Source organism: Stenella coeruleoalba (genome assembly GCF_951394435.1).
Source record: "Stenella coeruleoalba genome assembly, chromosome: 1".
Classification (NCBI taxonomy): Eukaryota; Metazoa; Chordata; class Mammalia; order Artiodactyla; family Delphinidae; genus Stenella; species Stenella coeruleoalba.
The window spans coordinates 78,501,968-78,516,277 of NC_137169.1; the positions used below are offsets into that span (position 1 = coordinate 78,501,968).

Below are 14,310 nucleotides of genomic sequence, written 5' to 3' on the forward strand. Positions count from 1 at the left end.
CAACAAAACGGGATGGTTCAGCGGCTAGTTAAAACATGCTTGGAAGGGGAGGTAGGGATTCTGAAAAGCTTTAAGTGTATATGTTTTGAGAAATTATAGATAACCTTTATTACAGAAATTTAATCTTCACCTTCCCAACCAGCTGAAGCAGGATGGAAAACAGGAGATGTGGAAGATGTTATCAATGCAACAGAAAACAGGAAGAAGGAAGAAATGGTATATATAGAAATAAAAATGTGGAGAGGGAGGCGCAAGAGGGAGGGGATATGGGGATATATGTATATGTATAGCTGATTCACTTTGTTATACAGCACACCATGGTAAAGCAATTACACTCCAATGAACATGTTAAAAAAACAAAATAAAATTATGGAAATAAATCCAAATATCAGTAAATATCCCAATATGAGTGAGGTTAGCAAAATAATGTAATAGATTAAATTCAGTTGTAAGAGAAAGAGGTGATTAGTTTAGATTTTTTTAAAAATACATAAAACAGACACCTAAAAAAATAAAACAAAATCACAGACAAAGGTGCAAAATAGAGATTAAAGAAGGATATTTAAAAAACAGAAAAAAGCCAGTGGAGCTCTGTTAATATTAGACAGCATTTCTAAAATGCACTCTTTATCAAAACAAGGTATCTATTTAAATTTTAAAACATGCATAAATTCTTGTAACACCACGCAGGATAAAAAGAATCTCAACACCCCAAGGAATTCCCTGGTTCTGAACCTTTGCAGTGAACCTCTGGCAACCGCTGATCTGTTCTCTGGCCTGATTTGCAGAATGCCATGTAAAATCAGGCAGCATGTACTTTTTTGAGACTGGCACTGTCGTTGGAATGTTTTTAATAAATTGCCTAAATGCACATCGTCATTGGAATGTTTTTAATAAATTATAGCACATCCACACCATGTAATAATGTGGCCCTTAGAATGAAGTAGATCCCTATGTGCCGATGTGTTAAGGTCTCCAAGACATACTATGAGAGTGAAAAACTCAAGGTGCAAGAACAACTCATGTAGGAAGATCCCATGTGTTTATATGTCATGTTTCTGTAAATGCACAGATATAGATCTAGAAGAGTGCACACCAAGCTTATCAGGGCTTCCTAAGGAACGGCAAGGGAGTAGGAAAGGTGAAGGGAGGATGCTCCCTTCTGTGCTTAATGTGTGTTTTTTAAAAAAGATTTATAATAGCAAAAAATAAAATGTTTAAGCATAACTTAACAATAAATGTCCAAAATCTATTTGGGGAAAGCTATGAAACACTCTTGGGAGACAGAAAATTAGATTGAACAAGTGGAAACACACACCATGGAGAGGAAGAATCAACACCATAAAGATGTCAGTGCTTCTTAAATTAATTTATAAATGTAATGTAATCCCAATAAAAATACCACCAAGTTGTTTTTTTTTTTTTCTGGATCTAGACTATAAAGTTGATTATAAAGTTCATTGTGAAAGACGAGCATGAATTTGAGCACTTGCAACACTCATGACTGATTCAGTTGTCTTTCTCCTGTGCTTGACCTGGAAGGGCACATTGCTCTTGGTATCTCTAACATATCTGACGTACAGCAGAGCCTCCACAATGGTTGACTTTTCCTGAGGCACACGCAGAACTACTCAGCACTTGTGTTCTACACATCCTACACCACCGCCATCGATGTCATTTATGTCTCCCTCATGTAACAGATAAGCTGGCCTTTATTTATGTTGCTCTATTTTTGTTATATCAAGCCGTTTCTCTGAAGCTAAGTGGTTTGGTTTGGTTTGGTTTGGTTTGAACCTCAGCCCTTTGGTGTCTCATTCATGCAAATGTGAAACTGTTTCAACATGGTACCACTGTTCCCTGCTGCTTCTCACCGCAGTCCTTTTCTGGAAACTGCCTAAATTAAGTAGATCTTAGTTTTACATTATAATAATGGGTGTTATGATTCTAACAAAGGGACTGAGAATCAAATAACCATCATCAAAGATAAACAATCAAAGATGTAGATGAACATTAATGATTTAAAACTGTGATGATTACTATTAAAAGGCCCTAAGTTTACATTGACCATGCGAGGTATTTCAATATGTGATCTAGAGTGTACATACTCTACTTAAAAATGCATCTCTTTGCTAGTATAAATGTGATAATTACAATTTTAAATATTTGATTTCTTTTCCTAGATCTGAGCAGCGTTTCAGGGCATAGTTTGGATGGGTTGCTTCCTTTTTTAAAGAAGTTTGAATTTTACTTCGTTTCTCTTGAAAGACATCCCCCTGTAGAAAGTAAAAGCAAGAAATTCAGTTGATTTCATTGACCTTAGAATTTTTTTTCAAAAACAGCTGTGGTGTTATCTCAAAATAATTTGCAAATGGGAATTCATGAATCCAACTTTAGTGAGCCCATTTCTCCAATCACTGCAACCCTTGTGTTTCTTTTCCAGAGATATTACCTAGATATTATGACATCCATGGAACAATTTTACATGTATATTTTTTATTCCTCTAGGAACTTTCACTGTAAAGTCTTGAGGAGCATTTTATATACTTATGTTACTGGATGTCAGCTGCTCCGTAGGACCTAGAGGATATTGGATCAAATTCCAGTCCGTGGCCTAAGTTCTGACGGACTCATAGAAGAATTAGGTTCTCATGGTCCCAGTTCCTGCTTCCATGGAAACAGTTTATAGATTTTTAGCATCCCAGGCAAACTCTCCTTGTCTGTTCAGTTTTGATCCAAGCATGAAATTTAGTCCTTTTTTTGCTGTGATTTCCACAAAATTCATTCATAATAGGGGTGTATGTGTGCATTTAGCAGATTTTACCAAAGGTTTAGGGAAGAGTGAAAGGTATTTACTTCTCAAAATAGAAATAATGAGTGTACACCCTAGCCTCCTACCATGTTGCTTGAGCTATTTCCTTCGATTCTAGCCCCTCTCTGCTCTGCTGACTCACTCCTCCTACCTCCAAGCCTGTTCATCCCAATACAGCGCGGGGTGGGGGTGGGGGGCGGTTAGCATCTTTGTTGCCTGGCTTCACCTGACCTTTGCCCTCAGTGACTCACCTCCTTCTATATCCCTATCTTCCTCATTCCCAAACTGAGATATTTTCTTTAAAGTAGATGATTTCGTTCAAGAATTATTCTCATGGAGGACCTCCCTGGTGGTCCAGTGGTTAAGACTTCGCCTTCCAATGCAGGGGCTGTGGGTTTGACACCTGGTTGGGGAGCTAAGATCCCACATGCCTCAGTGGCCAAAAAACCAAAACATAAAACAGAAGCAATATTGTAACAAATTCAATAAAGACTTAAAAAATGGTCCACATCAAAAAAAAAAAATTTTTTTTAAAGAATTATTCTCGTATCTGCTTTTAGGAGAGTAACGTTCTCACCTTGCTATATTGTGGATCAGATTCTCTTGTTCATCTTGCTTTTTAAATTTTTTTCTCTTCCCCCTACCCTCATTTCTTTCCCCTCTTTCTCGCCCTCCCCCTATATAAAGACTCTGTGTATCTCTAGTCTCAATGCTTTTTCGTCCAAAGGCAGTCTGAGGGCTGTCCCTAGAAGAAAAGGATGAGATTCCTCGTCATAATGACATGTGTGTGTATGAGCTGGTGGTGATGGTCTGAGCCTCGATGGTTTGTAGGATGGGATGTGGGCGGTGGCTTTCTCCCTGGTCTTACCCCAAGCACTCTCCTTTAGCCCTGCACCGGCAGCCTGGAACCCTACCATTATGCCTTTGCAATTTGTTTTGCAGCCTTTCCTTAAGGCTTGTTTTGTACTTTAATCTTTAAATTTCTGGGTAAAGGCAAAAAGAAGTGAGGTATAGGTTTAATTAGACAAGCTTCTCAAAAGAGCAGAAAAGGTGAAGCAGAAACTTTCAAGTTCTTACAAGCTGCTATTTACAGATATCCCCCAGAAACACCCTTTACCCTTTTCTTTTTTTAAAAGAAACCTATCTGCCTTATTTTTTTCTGTCTTCTTTCTCTTTTTTACTCTACCTTTGAAAATATTGATGTTTCTCCCAATTCTTCTCAGTGTTGCAAAGTTTCTATTAACCATGGAAGATAACTTCCTTCCTCTCTCCTGTGGCTATTTCACTGTTTAAGTCCTCACACTCTTTACTGTTGGACTCCATAACCTGCCCTCTTCCTTTTCGTAGTCCTGGATAGACAACCGGCCATCACATTCTTTGGGACTTCAACTATGAGCTGTGTCTCTGCTGGAGTCTTCTTAGGATGTGTTCTCTTGGCAGCATGAGCAGCAATTGTTCGTGGTGACTAAATTCCAGCATCTTTTTCTACTCTGTGCTCATTTCTGAGTAGTTAACAGCTTCTGGAAAATAGAGCACTGTCTCTACCTTCCTGGGATTTAAATAGGCACATTTTAAAAATTACATCTTTGTGAAGATTGAAAGAAATATGACATCAGAAGGCGGAGAGGAACTTCTGGAGATTGTCTACGTGTTCCCCTCCTACGTTGGGCTGTTCTCTTAAAGCCATCGTAGCAGAAACTCGGAGGAATGCGGAGACTATCTGGAATGGTGGAAATATACTAGTCTGCTCTGCTGTTTCCTAGCTACGTGAACGTGGGCAAGTGATTGAACTTCTCTGAACTTTAGTTGGGTTCTTCTGTAGAATGGGGAGAAAATGACCTACCTCTCTAGCGTGGCAGATGCGAGCCAGTCAGGTACCTTTGTGCAGAATATAAAAAGGCATCCCATGAGGGTGAACAGCTGACCGAGGGGGGCAGAAGCAGGATTTCAGCCCACACTTGCCCCTCAGCTGGGCACCCTGGTGCAGGACATAACCTGAAATCCTCTGTAGCAGCCAAGCTCCAGAGGTTTATCGTCTTTCCCCATGAGGAGCAAGCCTGGAGAAGGGCTGGGCAGGGGGCAGTAATGGGGCCACCTGGTTGCTTGGCAGGGACGTAGCACCTCCAGAAGGTGCCTGCCTTTTTACCTTCTAGCTCGTCTCTATTTTCATCACAGCATTAACAATGTCATATTAACATACTAGCTCAAAGGTGTCACTCTTGGAGAAGGTGCTGGGGAAGCATTTCTTTCCATGCTGGTCTCTAGCCCCTACCTTATGCCTACTTCACAGATTATTGGGGGCATTAAATGAGACCACGAATGAGAAAAAATCTAGAATATGGCCCCACTGAAACACTGACTTTCTTACTTTTTCTCTTTGATATTTCTTCAGGATAATTCGGCATCTGTCAAAACTTTCTCTTACTATTTTCTGTTCCAGAGGTTTCCAAGGTAGAGTGCTTGACCTCCAAGAAATATAAAGGATGCCCCATTGAGATGAGATTAAAATGAAAGCTTTATGTTTATTTTAAACTTAAAGGAAAAATAATTAAGTTTTCTAATATTTGACATATGGATTGGCAATACTTTATGGGTATAATTATAAGTAGACATATATATGCCCACAAACGTGGGCATGTTTAACATCAGGTAAGTGATTAAAATGTTTGAAGGCATTCTCAAACATTCTCACACCTCTGTAGCCACTGAACCCTCTGAATGCAATTGCATTTGTTTTTCTTCCCTGCCTTCTTTTGATTTACATAGTAAGTAGTAGCCCCCTGCTATATCTTTTAGGCTGGAGCCTTTATAAATCTTTATAAATGAAACTTCCTCTCTTCCCCTAACCTCATTCTTTCATTGTTATCTGCATAGGATATGGGGAGAGATAAGCTTTTCCCTACAATATGTATAATTTATATAAGGTAATTTGTTACTTAGGATAAAGTTAAATTGAGATCTTTTTGGTTTAATCCTAGAAATTCAATAAAATAAAATAAGAATGTGGGCTCTGGGTCCAGGTGGCCTGGGCTTGATAACATTAAGCAAGTTACTTAACCTTTCTGTGGTTTGGTCTCCTCATCTGTGAAATTGGGATAAAAGGAGTGCCTGCCTTATCAGGTGAAGGTGACAATTAAAATAATTAATACCCATGACATTATTGGAACAGGATTGCATATTAAATACAACAGAAAGTTTGTTGCTGTCATCACTATAATCACCATCCTTATCTTCATCCCTAGGAGACGTGTGGTCTACACCCAGACCTATGCAACTCTGAATTGGAAGGACTAGTGTCAGTTCTAGATTCATTCACTTTCTCAGCAAATACTGATGGTCTCCTATGTATCAGACACTCAACTAAGGGTTGGGTGCTCCACTGCATTGTCAAACCTTGTAAATACTCTTCTCTATGGGGCTATATCTCCCATGTCACCAGGTTATGGTCATATTCTCATGCCATAGCAGTCTACTTTGTAATAGAGTCAGTTTCTACTTCTAGAATCAACATAAAGAGCTTTGCTGTTGCAAAATCATGATACTTTATGGATTTTCAGCCATTTGACCTAATAAGGTACAAATAGACTTCCCCTGCATTATCAATTCCATGTTATTACCATCAATTTCTTGGTTATTATTCTTTCTCTGAACTGTTTGCTTATTGTCCAGATGATTCCACTTACGTGTACTTCTTCCTGGGGATGATTCCTCCAGGTTGATTCAAGGAGTATTTTGCCTCATCCTCCCTCATCTTCAGAAAGAATGTGTTCTCTCTTACCCAAACTGCAATCTTATGAGACTGCTGGACATTCTTAGGGCTTAATATTCTTTTCAACAAATTGAAGCATTGGTAGAGGGATAGAAGTTGATGTAATATTTTGTGTGAAAAGCAGCAAGTTTAGACATAACTATTTTACTATCGAACATTTCTGTATTTTTTCATCTCTCTCTGAAGAAATAGTTTTTACAAAAGCTTAGTAAATTCCCATTTTATTAAAGCCATTCACGTTCATCTACGCATGTCTAAGATATGGATAGAAAGAAAAGAGGATACAATAAAGACGGGAATTTCTCCCGTATTTCCTCCTTTTAATGCTTCTCGTACAGAAACTAATACCAGTCTTGGGAGCCATCCAATTCAAGACTGAGTCTGATAAGAAGATGTATTTCCCAGACCAATGACTGATTCTCCCAGGCTTCAGTGAGAGAAGAAATGCAAATTTTTTTAAATACATGAATGTTCTTTAACTATTTATTTTGTTGTGAATCGTTCTGTGTCCTAAAAAACTGCTGCGTTTTGTGTCCTGAGTTAGACATGGTGAACAAAGATATATTGATACAATTCATTTTTCCAACATGTGGGCTAAGAATAAAAATCTCGTTGCTGGAATTGAACATTGTATTCTCCAGGCAAAGGAAATGGACATTTATTGGATGGTATTGCTGCTTTCTTCACACTAATGACATTATGAAAGCTCTTTGAGTAATATAATTTGAAAATATTCTTTCTTTGTTTCAGGTCATGCAAGACAAGATAATCTGCCTTCCAAAAAGAGTGCAGGCTTCTCAGAACCAGTCTTCCGTTTCGAATGTCTCTCAAGCAGTGGCCAGTACCACCCCACTGCCTCCACCGAAACCGTCTCCCACTAACCCAGTCACTGTGGAAATGAAAGGACTGAAGACGGATTTGGACCTTCAGCAGTACAGCTTCATTAACCAGATGTGCTATGAGCGAGCCCTCCACTGGTACGCCAAGTATTTCCCTTACCTTGTCCTCATCCATACCCTGGTCTTCATGCTCTGTAGCAACTTTTGGTTCAAATTCCCCGGTTCCAGCTCCAAAATAGAACATTTCATCTCGATCCTGGGGAAGTGTTTTGACTCTCCCTGGACCACACGGGCTTTATCTGAAGTGTCTGGGGAGGACTCAGAAGAAAAGGACAACAGGAAGAACGTGAGCAGGTCCAACGCCACCCCGTCTGGTCCAGAAGGCGGCCTGGTCAACTCTCAGTCTTTAAAGTCAATTCCTGAGAAGTTTGTGGTTGACAAATCCACTGCAGGGGCTCTAGATAAGAAGGAGGGTGAGCAAGCGAAGGCTTTATTTGAGAAGGTGAAGAAGTTCAGGCTGCACGTAGAAGAAGGTGATATATTATACGCCATGTATGTTCGTCAGACTGTACTTAAGGTTATAAAATTCCTAATCATCATTGCATATAATAGCGCCCTGGTTTCCAAAGTCCAATTTACAGTGGACTGCAATGTTGACATTCAGGACATGACTGGATATAAGAACTTTTCCTGCAATCACACCATGGCACACTTGTTCTCGAAACTCTCCTTTTGCTACTTGTGCTTTGTAAGTATCTACGGATTGACGTGCCTTTATACCTTATACTGGCTGTTCTACCGTTCTCTGAGGGAGTACTCTTTTGAGTACGTCCGGCAGGAAACTGGAATTGATGATATTCCAGACGTGAAAAATGACTTTGCTTTTATGCTTCATATGATAGATCAGTACGACCCTCTGTATTCCAAGAGATTTGCAGTGTTCCTATCTGAAGTGAGTGAAAACAAATTAAAGCAGCTGAACTTAAACAACGAGTGGACTCCGGATAAACTGAGGCAGAAGCTGCAGACGAATGCCCATAACCGCCTGGAATTGCCTCTCATCATGCTCTCTGGCCTTCCAGACACTGTTTTTGAAATCACGGAGTTGCAGTCTCTAAAACTTGAAATCATTAAGAATGTCATGATACCAGCCACCATCGCACAGCTAGACAATCTCCAGGAGCTCTCTCTGCACCAGTGCTCGGTCAAAATCCACAGCGCGGCGCTCTCCTTCCTGAAGGAGAACCTCAAGGTCTTGAGCGTCAAGTTTGATGATATGAGGGAGCTGCCCCCCTGGATGTATGGCCTCCGGAACCTGGAGGAGCTCTACCTGGTTGGCTCTCTAAGTCACGATATTTCCAAAAATATCACCCTTGAGTCTCTGCGGGATCTCAAAAGCCTTAAAATTCTCTCTATCAAAAGCAACGTTTCCAAAATCCCACAGGCAGTGGTTGACGTTTCCAGCCATCTCCAGAAGATGTGCATACACAACGATGGCACCAAGCTGGTGATGCTTAACAATCTGAAGAAGATGACCAACCTGACAGAGCTGGAGCTGGTCCACTGTGACCTGGAGCGCATTCCTCACGCCGTGTTCAGCCTGCTGAGCCTCCAGGAATTGGACCTCAAGGAAAATAATCTGAAGTCTATAGAGGAGATCGTTAGCTTCCAGCACTTGAGAAAGTTGACAGTGCTAAAACTGTGGCATAACAGCATCACCTACATCCCAGAGCACATAAAGAAACTCACCAGCCTGGAGCGCCTCTTCTTTAGTCACAACAAAATAGAGGTGCTGCCTTCCCACCTCTTCCTATGCAACAAGATCCGATACCTGGACTTGTCCTACAACGACATTAGATTTATCCCGCCTGAGATCGGAGTTCTACAAAGTTTACAGTATTTTTCCATCACTTGTAACAAAGTGGAGAGCCTTCCAGATGAACTCTATTTCTGTAAGAAACTCAAAACTCTGAAGATTGGGAAAAACAGCCTATCAGTACTTTCACCAAAAATTGGAAATTTACTATTTCTCTCCTATTTAGATGTCAAAGGCAATCACTTTGAAATCCTCCCTCCCGAACTGGGCGACTGTCGGGCTCTGAAGCGAGCTGGCTTAGTTGTAGAAGATGCTCTGTTTGAAACCCTGCCTTCTGATGTCCGGGAGCAAATGAAAACAGAATAACTTATTTTTGTTTAAAGTTTGACTGAAACATGCTTCTACCAAATACAGTATAAATAATTAGGTAGTCTTAATGCCTTTCCTATTTTATTATTTTTTTCTTTTTCACACAAAACAAAATGTACACAAAGACTGAGTAAGGAGTATGTATTTTTAATAAAAAGTTAATTGTATTTTTTCAATATTAATATTTTAAAGTTTTATTTGTCCTGGAACCTAATGTATCTATTACTGTTTTCTACTGACAGAAACAGATGGTTCCGTCTGTTTTTTTGTTTTGGTTGTTTTGTTTGTTTTGGTTTTTCAGTTCATTCTTGTGAAGGGAAGGGAACGTTAAGTTGCATGCTTTTGGTGTTTTTTAAATCCATGAAGATATTTTGCCAAGGTCATTTTTAGCTTGTTTACACCTGTACAGGGTCCTTATTTTTGTTTTCATTGTATGTGTACCAAGGAATCTGTGCTAGTTATTTTAATTCCAGCTGCCTTCTCCATTGGCCAAGTATTTCATTCTATAGAAAACACTTCTCTGGAGTGTAAACTCACATAAGGGCATTGTCATAGACTATTATTTGCGAAATTTCCCCTTGCCTCCAACAGAACCCTAAATTCTATTCTTTCACATACCTGACAGTTATTTATCCTTAGGCAAGGATTTTGTAAGTGAGTAAAGACAATAATCTCCCGTGGTCAGCTTGCTTGAATTGGTCATTTATAATTTAACTGATTTACATTTTTACCAACATTTAAAAAATATCACTGAAAAGGAAATACAGAGGTTCTTCCCATTTACTATCAATATTGTATGTAGTACTGGTGAACAACCTTAGAAATGCTAATTTATTTTAATTATAATAGTTAATTAAATTTAAAAATCAGAAGCCTGTTTGTTAGTAACTTAATCATCTTTGATATCTTGATATGGGAATACATCCGATGGAAGAAAAAAACATGTGCTACTAAGGCACTCTGCTAAAGAGCTGATGCACTCCAGGTAGGCACACTGGCTCCTCTGGGTAGTGTGGAAGTGGCGATCTCTATTCAAATTCTGCCTGTTACACGAAATAATCCACGTATATGTACGTATATAAATCTGTCTCCCTCAAGCCTGTCCTTGCTGCAAATGCTAGTGATGCAAGCACAGAAAGTCTGCTCTCTTTGGCTTAAAAAAAAGCATCTCATCTAAAATGGTTCTGTTCCTTTTTTCTTTCTTTTTTAAGTGTGAATAAATTGCTAAGTAGATAGAAATAATTTTTGCCTGGTGGTTAGCCAAGTTTTATTTATCTCTGTACTTAAACATCCAACATAGTATGGGTCTTGGGCACAAGTTTTCACTGACTATTAAGCTGTATAGAACAGGAAAATGAAAGCACTATTTGTGCCCTCAATCCAGGACCAGTGCTACCTATCATGGGAATTTTGTTTTATGCTCCAAATTCACACTGTTTTCGGAACCCTAGTCTGACCTAAGGAAGTTTTGTGACTTAACGAAGAAAAATAGAAAGATGGTTTGGGGTTTCAAGATGCTGCTTTTAAAATCTACCCCTTGATCCTGGTGACTTTGTTTAATGCTACTTTGAGTCATACATGGAACACAGCTATGGGAACTACTCAGCAGATATATGTACCTCAACTGTGTTTTAAATGTTATGATACTTCGTGGGGTAAAGGATTTGGGGAAGAGATGCTTTTCATTTATTTAATAATTGAATCATGTAGACCAAAATGCTTTGCTGTCTCTGCTCTGTGTTTAAGTGTTACAATGGTGATTTTGTATAGCTGGTTTATTTTGCCCTGGAATTGAAACAAAATGTTTAAAATAGTAACATGGTTATATTTCTTGTAGGATAAAATATTCAATTCTAGAATGTTGTTAGGATCCTGATTATGAACGATGTGTTATATTTAGAAACATAGCGCTACCTGTTTTAAACAAACAAACAAACCTGGAAGGTTGTCCATGGCTGAGCATGACCCTGTTGCAAGGTGAGCTTTGATAACTACTGGTAAAACACTAGGTGCACTATTTTTCTGGATAAAATTTATAGTTGTTTTCTGTATCCCCCTTAAAAGGGACCTATTCAGGTTAAAAATCATATTTATGCTGAAATCTTTATCTGGTGTTAACGCATAATCTCATATGTGTTCATAACTGAAGTAACTAATAATTAGTCTTTGTGACAATTTGCTCAAAATGCCAAAAGAATTTGATTCGCTTTCTTAATGATTTCACAGGCTGACCCCTAACCTAAGTTCTAAATAACATCCAGTAAATCAGTATAGTTCTATGACTTTATGGTTTAACTAGGAAGGAAAATTCATAGATGTTTCTGTTAGATTTTATAAAAATTCAAAATGTTCAAACTTCATCTTGAGTCTAAATTTTCTGACCCTGACCCTTTTTAATATTGTATATTTTTGTTCACATTCTTAAGTGAAAAGCATTAAATTACTCTTTAGCCTTTAACTGGGAAACTCAGGTAAATGAACTGCTGACTTTTCTAAAGTTCTTTAATGAATCAACTCAGTGTTAAAAGGGGTATTAACCCAATCCTTTTCGTATTTTTACAAGTGCTCTTGCTAAAAAGGAACAACTAGCTCTATTTCTCCAACTTCTATAAGACTCATGGGAAACAGCTTATGTAAATATAAAAGCATCATATGTACTCTTAAATCCTACGGCTATTGGACACCCATAGTGAGTATGCTTTTTGGTCAGTTTTAATGGTTAAGTGTAGAACAGACAGTTGTCCGGAGATGGTCTGGTTGAAACAGAGCATCTAAGTATATCCCAATGGAACTCACCTAAGAAGACCACATCTCAGAAAACTAGTTCTATGTTGGGTTTTCACTTTGTTTTGTTTTTAATACAACACTTTTAATATAAATGTTCTTGATACAGTGAAACCTGTTATTTACACTGGTAATTTTCTGATTGTTCATTCACCCACCTTTCTCTGCCTTAGGTTTCCAATGTAGCTATTGTAATGCGTTCTAACAATTTCCATGGCATCCTGTGTGCAGGCACTGCTTTTTCAGACAGGCTCGGGACATGAGCCTGCTGTGAATACTTTGGTCATTTAGAGGTGCCTCCTTATCTCCCTCTGAAGCCATCTTTATAGAGAGGGGCTTAAGCAACCTGGAATCTTCCTTGGGTTACTTGGGATGAGGAAAGTCCACATTTCTGCAATATGCTATCTTATGATTTCTGTTATAAGAAAGAGAAGAAAAAATCTTTACATCTCTTGTTATCATTTCCCCCAAGGGTTTTGCTGTTGTTTATGTTCCTAATTCTAAGAAAAGTCCATTTTTTAAGGCGTATTTTACTCTCTAATCTAATTTCATACCAAACACCTGATCAGTAGTAATGATATATTTACTAAAACAGTGAACACTCATGATCCATCTTTATGAAAACTGTCAGCAATATGCAGTAGTGAATAGATAAGATAAACCTCAAAACAATTTCCATTTGTGTTTAGAGACTAAAGTAAGATTCAATTTACATTCTCCTATAAATCCTGCATGTGATAATGCTATGCAAGCAATTCACATATTTGGTAGGATCTCAAGAACTCAGGGTACGTAGGGTTCCATAGCAAAACAGCACAGTTATTAGTGAGGGGAATGCCTCAAGGGTCGGTAAGACTTTCTCACTTTTTTTCTTGTCCATTCAGATACATTGTAAGAAAGCCTGGACAGTCTCGACCAGACGTGCCATTGATTTTTCAGATTTAGGCCTCAGTGACATGCTTCTAACACAATTACATCCTTCCAAACTAGCTGTCCACTCTTACTCCATCTTCCCAGAGCCTTTCACTGATAAAGGTAACATCCTTGAATTCCTTTTGGGGTGAGGGAAGAGGGTCTCCTCCCACCCCAAGGAGGTATATATAAAAAGGGGTATATAACTTCGAACAACTTAATTTCTCGGCCATGTTAAATAACAGCCCCTATGTGTGGTTTCGGATGTGGAATAAATTTGCTTTCTGCTGAATACCATTCCCTCTCCCATACGATTCTGCCTGTTTAATGAACATTTTTACTAGGGTTGAAACTCAATGCCTTACATGGTCACTTAGTTTTCCTTCTGCTGCTTGTTTTCTCTCGCTTTATGTGTTCAGATTGTGTCAAATGCTGGCAAAACCTCTAAGACTGTCAAGAAAATGCTTGAAAGTTGATTTGTCACAGTGTAAACTCATGATACAATGTCTTAAGGTTATTTGGCTATGTAGTACATAGGAACAGAAAATAAAGTCATTTTTGTAATTTAAAATTGAGATTGGTCCCTTTCTTATTCATTTGTAGAAATCATGTTTCTCTTTTGGATTTCTCTTGTATTTTTGCATATTCTGTTATTAAGGCTTCCTGTACTCTGCAGGAAATAGGCTGCATGCATTCTTTCACTTTGTATTTAGCTAGTTTCTGCAATTGTGACTAATTATTTCCTTCCTTAATTCTCTGTACTGCATCTCCCCAAGGTGCCCCTGGAGTTTCATTTGGGTAATTAGTGCCTGACTGTGTAATCTGGAGCGCAGTTTCTGTGCGTTTGCCAGATCACATTGTACCATGGCTGTCCAGCCCAGCTTTCGGTAAATACTTTTATGGTAATGATTGTCATTAAAGAAATCAGAATGGTTCTGTACAACCAGAAGGCCTCCCCTAGTTAAACACATACACCCCAGGCTTAGGGAAGCCCTTTATAAGAAAACTTTAT

General features: G+C 38.7%; 1 protein-coding gene across 1 annotated transcript in view; it reads left to right on the plus strand.

The window, feature by feature from the left end:
- LRRC8C (leucine rich repeat containing 8 VRAC subunit C) overlaps positions 1–13,844 on the plus strand; it is a 92,433-nt gene extending 78,589 nt beyond the window's left edge. The window contains exon 3 of the mRNA XM_079904331.1: positions 7,329–13,844. Coding sequence (XP_079760457.1) covers positions 7,329–9,599 — 2,271 coding nt within the window. The 3' untranslated portion in view covers positions 9,600–13,844. The remainder of the gene's footprint in view (positions 1–7,328) is intronic.
- The last annotated feature ends 466 nt before the right edge of the window (positions 13,845–14,310 follow it).